We start from the raw sequence: 5,931 nt of genomic DNA, 5'->3' as shown, positions 1-5,931 counted from the left end.
AGAAAGATAGAGGAGAAAGGGTGATAGAGAAAAACAGCAGAGATAAGAGGTAAGACAGAGAGGAAAGAGGGGGTGAGAGAGAAAAACCAGGAGAGATAAGAGGTGAGACAGAGAGAGGAAAGAGGGTGAGAAAGCAAAAACAGTAGAGATAAGAGGTGAGACTTAGAGAGGAAAGAGGGGGTGAGAGAAAAAACAGGAGAGATAAGGGTTTGAGACAGAGAGAGGAGAGAAAGGGTGAGAGAGAAAAAGAAAGGATGAGAGGAGAGACAGAGGAGAGAGGGTGAGAGATAAAAAACAGGATTGATAAGAGTTGAGACAGAGAGGAAAGAGGGGGTGAGAAGGACAACAGAGATAAAAGGTGAGAGATAGAGAGTGAGAGAGAAAAAACAAGAGAGATAAGAGGTGAGACAGAGAGAGGAAAGAGGGAGTGAGAGGGAAAAATAGAGAGTATGATGAGAGGTGAGACAGATCTCTTTGGGCTGAACTGACTCGCCATCCTTTCTGAGGCTTCTGGACTTAGGCCTCTGGGAAGGGACCATCACCTGCTGTACATTTTTCTCCCTGTCCCCCTGAGTGAATCCCTCCATTCAAAATTTCCTGGAAATCAGTTGCTGTGATTTGGTTCACATTTATAGGAGCCTCCTTGGGGAAGGGTGAGCTTGGGGCTTTTTAGCCTTAAAGGTTTTAAAAAAGTTTGTGTCTATTGAGGCCTGTAGGGAGAGAAACAATTATCGAGGCTGCATACCTGCTGTTCTAGACTGCTGCTTCTCCTGATGAGAAGTTGATATTACCTTATCCCACAGACTAGCACATTGGGAAGGAGGGGGGGAGTGAGAGTACTCGGAGAAGGGTTGGGGTCAGTCAGTAGAAGAGGCTGACCTAAAGAGGAATGGTCCTTGCTGGATTACCAAGCATGTACTGTGTGTCAGTCTATAGGCAGTGGTAAGCTCATGCCTTGGTTCTAGCACACCCCTCCTCTGATGAGGGAATTTTTCTTTTAGCTTCTCACCCCTTCTTTCTGGGCTCCTCCAGCCGGGCTTGAGATTTCCCCCCTTTTTCCTCTCCCAGCTGTTTACATAAGCACCCTGAGCTTTAGGGTCCTGTCTCTTCCAGGGCCCCTAGGCAGGCACACAGTGGAAAGAGGGCTGGGTGGAGCAGACAGTATGGATATCAGATTTGGAAAATGTATGTAGAGAGACTCAAGTTAATGAAGGATAAGGAATTAGAACAGAGATGTTTCTGTGGTGGGCTGAAATTTCCTTCCACAGAAAGGATAATGGATGGAAAGAATTCTGGATTTGGAATCTGAATACCTGTTTGAAACTGAGCCCTCTCCTTGACCTTGGGCAAGTCTCTTCCCCTCCCTAAGCCTCAGTTTCCTCCTCTGTACAATGGGTTGGACTACATGGCCTTTAAGGTCTCTCTAGAGAGTGCATAGGACCATGTGATCACTATTGTTATGGCTTTTTCTTGACCCATTAGAGTATCTTCCTTTGAAGACAGACACTGGAGTGAAACTGACCTTGATTTAGCATTGTGAAGTGGTCCTTCCTACTGGGAGATGAAACTTACCTTGGATTAGACCTTGAGTTTCTCAAGGCATTGAGTAGTTCTCTTGCTTATATTGAAGAGGGGTTGATGTCTATTGTCCACTCTTTTTGCTCCCTTTACCTCCACTCCCCTGTTCTTTTGTTCTCTTCATAAAGGAAGCTATTTGTGCTTTGTAATATGGTTGCATTAGAAGGTCATGGCCTTTTTTCCCAGGTGTCACCTTGGAATTGTGTGGCCCAACTGGATTGTTCAGGGAAAAAAGTCCTCAGGCTTCTGTTATTCTCTTCACTGTTGGGCTCTGGCTACTGGCCAACCACTGAGTAGGTTTTTATCTGTAGCTTGTGTTTCTGCCAGTTCTGGGCCTTGGGAATCCAGACACCTTTCAGGCCTCCAGAACTGAGGAGGGCTGAAATTGAACATAATTGAAAAAGCAGGAGAGAACGTGGCCCCTGACCCCAGCTGCTCAGAGTCTGGCTAGAGAAGCTGAATGAAACTCAGACATGACACTGTTCCGAAGGGGGGCAGAAGGGTCAGGGTCATTGGCAGAGGGGAGGAGATGAGGGCTGTCTGGAGGAGGGACAGAGATCAGTCAGACTGAAGGAAGTTTAAGTTGGGGGTTCTGCAGGAAAGCGAAGAAAGGGCCCCCTCCCTATGACTTGAGGATGCCCATTGGGAATGGCCCATATTCTCTGCTAGGACTTTCCCTGGCTTCCTCTGTCTGCTTCTTCACTCCCTTCTTCCTTGCCAGATAAATGGGTCAGAAGCGTGTCTGTCTGCAGGCCAGCTCTGGAATAGTGAGTGCTGGGAGCTGGGGAGGCAGCTGTCTCCCCACTGCCAGACTGGAGTAATTTCCTCATTATCCAATGTGTTAGAGCATTTCTCAGCTAGAAAAGTCACTTTTGCCCTTGCTTTTCTTGGTAAGAGAGCAGCTCCCCTGCTCCCCTTACCTTCAGAGCCTGGGAGGAGCTGACCAAATCATGCAACCTTCCCCTTTCTGTCCCAGCTTCTGTTTAGCTTGTTCTCACCCAACCCTGGCAATACCCAGGAACGCTTAGTAAGCAGCCTTCAATTGGAGCCCAGCAGCTCTAGACCAAGAACCAATGCCATGGCTTCCCAGACCCGTGGATCCACCAGCAGAGAGGACCCTCAGCTGCCAGGATTGGTCCAGGTAAGGTGAACAGGTATTGCTGGCTGCTGCCTCGGGTTCTTCCCTGTGCTGATCTTGGCCATGTCAGGGGACAGGAGGAGCAGAGGACAGGTCGAGGGCAGGAAGCAACAACCTCTTTTTCCCCTTCTGCTTTTTACTGCCAGGGACAAGTCTTCCATGGAGCTCTTGGTGGCAAAGATCTGGGGAAAGTTTCACTAGAGAGGAAGGGTCAGCCAGTCTGTAAAACTTAGACCAGCTCTCCCCACACCCAAGGCAGGAGGGAGCTGGGAATGTGGACTCTGCTGGAGGAGTGATGGCTTCGCCTACCCACCTTCCTCCTAAAGCCCTCTCCCATGTATCAGGCTATGAAACAAGTCATCCCAAACTGTGCCTGGTATGTAGTGAAAGGAGAGAAAAGTAGGACAGAAAGAGGATGTGCATATAAGGGGAGATACGGGTGCTTGTGCCTGGACACACACTAGCTGGACCTTGGATAGTGATGTTTCCCTGGAGGGAGGGAGAGGTGGAGGGTGGTAGCGCCTCTCAATCTCAGGACTTGGCATCAGGATGGGCCAGGAGTCCCTGGCAGCTCATTTAGATAGCTTCTGAGAACCTGGCATTGTGAACCAGTGGGAAAGGCCTGGAAGAAAGTTCTGTTGTAAAGCACCATCTACTAGCATGCCAAGTATTGAAAATCTTGGGAAGAATGGGGTTCTCATTCTAGGAAGTTAAATCCTTGAACACCACAGACTACGGGAGGGGAGATAATGGCTCCTTTTTTACCTCACCTAAAATCTTTCTCCCATTTCCCCTGTATTTCACCTACTACTAACCTAAACCCTGAGAAGAAGAGGCTGGCAAACTTTGACTTCTGAACTGTGGATTAAGATTAGGGAGGGATTTCCCCCAAGTCAATCTCCCCAAGTTGGCACTGGATTGATTCCCTGGGTAGAGAAAAGTTCTTTCTGCTTTGAATAATCCCTGTGTAGCTAGCCAAGCTTCTGGGAAACTGGTTATCTAACCAGCTGACCTATTGCCCCAGTAACCTGCTTATTAGGAATGCCATTCACAGGCTGCCCAGTGAGTTGCTGGCCTGTCACAGTGTGGGATCATGGGCCTTGAGCTGATGGGGTTAAAAGTCTTCTTGCTATATCAGTTTTTTTTTGAGCATTCAGACCAACACTTTTTTTTACAAAAAATAAATAATTTTTCCCCTCATTTTGGACTTAAAAAAAATAAACTTCTAAAACTAATTAAACTTTTCCCAATTCAGTGTGACAGATAGAGTATTTCACACAGTAGTAGCATAAGTTTGTATTGTGGCCCTTACAAAAGACTTGCCTTGTTATATTAAATGACATTTACATAATGCTTTACAGATACACATTTATCTTACTTGAATCCCATGAGTAGATGCTACAGGGATTACACCTATTTTACGAGTGAGGAAATTGAGGCTCAAAGGCTAGGTGACTTGGAGTGGAATTGCTTCTTTCTTTCTTCCTTCCTTTCTCTCTGCCCCCACCTCAGTCATTGATAGGAATCAGAGGAGGACCAGGATTGTAAGTAGTCACTTACTTTGCCTAATTTCTCTGTCACAGGAGATAGAGAAATACTCTCCTTCTCAGGAGAAGCCAGACCTTCCTGGCCACATTGGCCTGGGTTGTGTGGAAGAGAAGAAAGAAGGGGAGCCTGAGGAGCTAGAGAAAAAGACTCAAGTAGTCAGGTCCAAGGAGAAGAGACAGGCTGCTGTGTTCCAGGCCCAGGAGGCGGACACAGCACTCGAGCCCCATGAGGAGGAGGAAGAAGAAGAAGATAGACGGATTTTAGAAGCCCTATCCAGGAAGTCAAGACAGATTGCAGTGGTCCAGCTTGGGGATGAAGAGATACAGGTTCTGGTGACCCAGCCTGAGGAGAGACGGTCTCTTGTCTTCCAGTCAGAGGTGGAGGAGGGAGAGGAGGAGGACAAGGAAGAAGAGGAAGAAGAGGAGGAGGAGGAGATACAGGCTGTGGTGGTCCAGGGAGAAGAAGAAGAGATACAGGCTGTGGTGGTCCAGGGGGAGGAGGAAGATATAAGAGCAGTGGTGGTCCAGGGAGAGGAGGAGGACATACGGGCTGTAATGATCCACCCTGAGGAGGCAATGCACGCTATGATGGTCCAGGTCAAGGAGGAAGACATACAGATTCCGGTGTTCCAGCCCAAGGAGGAGGAAGGAGAGATACAGGCTGTGGTGGTCCAACCAAAGGAGGAGGAGATAGAGATTCCTATATTCCAGCCCAAGGAAGAGGACTTTGACATTCCAGATTTCCATATCAAAGAGGAGCCCCTAGACCTTACAGATTTCCAGCTTAAAGAGGAGCCATTAGACATTGCTGATTTCCAGTTCAAGCAGGAACAGGACGACATAGACTTCCCTGACTTCCATCTCAAGGAGGAAGTGGAAGAAATAGACTTTCCCGAGTTCCAGATCAAGGAGGAGGTGGGGGAAAGTATAGACTTCCCTGACTTCCAGCTCAAGGAGGAGGTGGAAGAAATAGACTTTCCCGAGTTCCAGATCAAGGAGGAGGAGGATTTAAATTTTCCTGAGTTCCATCTCAAGGAGGAGGTGGAGGATTTGGACTTTCCTGAGTTCCGGCCCAAGGAGGAAGAGGAAGATTTAGACTTTCCTGACTTTCAGCCTAAAGACGAGCCATTAGACCTTCCGGATTTCCAGATTAAAGAGGAACCAATAGACCTTTCAGATTTCCAGATCAAACAGGAGGAGGAAGAAGAGGAAGAGATACCAGTTCTGATGACCCAGCCTGATGAGGATGAAACGTTGGCTCTGATGGCCCAGCCTGATGAAGAGGAGACACTGGCTTTGATGGCCCAGGCTTTGGAGCAAAAGAGACAGGCCGCCATGGCCCAGTTAGAAGAGGGACATGCTTTTATGTTCCATCCCAAAGAGAGACATGCTCCCATGTTCCAGCCCGATGAGAGACAGGCTTCCATGGCCCACTCTGTGAAGGGACAGGCTTTTATGTTCCAGCCCGAAGAGAGATATGCTCCCATGTTCCAGCCTGAAGAGAGACAGGCTTCCATGGCCCACTCTGTGAAGGGACAGGCTTTTATGTTACAGCCCGAAGAGAGACATGCTCCCATGTTCCAGCCCAATGAGAGACAGGCTTCCATGGCCTACTCTGTGAAGGGACAGGCTTTTATGTTCCAGCCCGAAGAGAGACATGCTCCCATG

At 48.2% G+C, this 5,931-nt stretch overlaps 1 protein-coding gene across 1 annotated transcript in view; it reads left to right on the top strand.

Annotated features, from left to right (window-relative positions):
* LONRF3 (LON peptidase N-terminal domain and ring finger 3) overlaps positions 1–5,931 on the top strand; it is a 24,122-nt gene that overhangs the window by 7,875 nt on the left and 10,316 nt on the right. Inside the window, 2 exon segments of the mRNA XM_069102186.1 lie at positions 2,555–2,719; positions 4,300–5,931. The exon segment at positions 4,300–5,931 is cut by the window's right edge and continues 5 nt beyond it. Coding sequence (XP_068958287.1) covers positions 2,555–2,719; positions 4,300–5,931 — 1,797 coding nt within the window.

The sequence above is a fragment of the Petaurus breviceps genome, unplaced genomic scaffold (genome assembly GCF_028583685.1).
Source record: "Petaurus breviceps papuanus isolate PSGF00001 unplaced genomic scaffold, PetGlider_PUasm1.0 532, whole genome shotgun sequence".
Classification (NCBI taxonomy): domain Eukaryota; kingdom Metazoa; phylum Chordata; class Mammalia; order Diprotodontia; family Petauridae; genus Petaurus; species Petaurus breviceps.
This window is presented reverse-complemented; position numbering and strand designations above follow the sequence as displayed.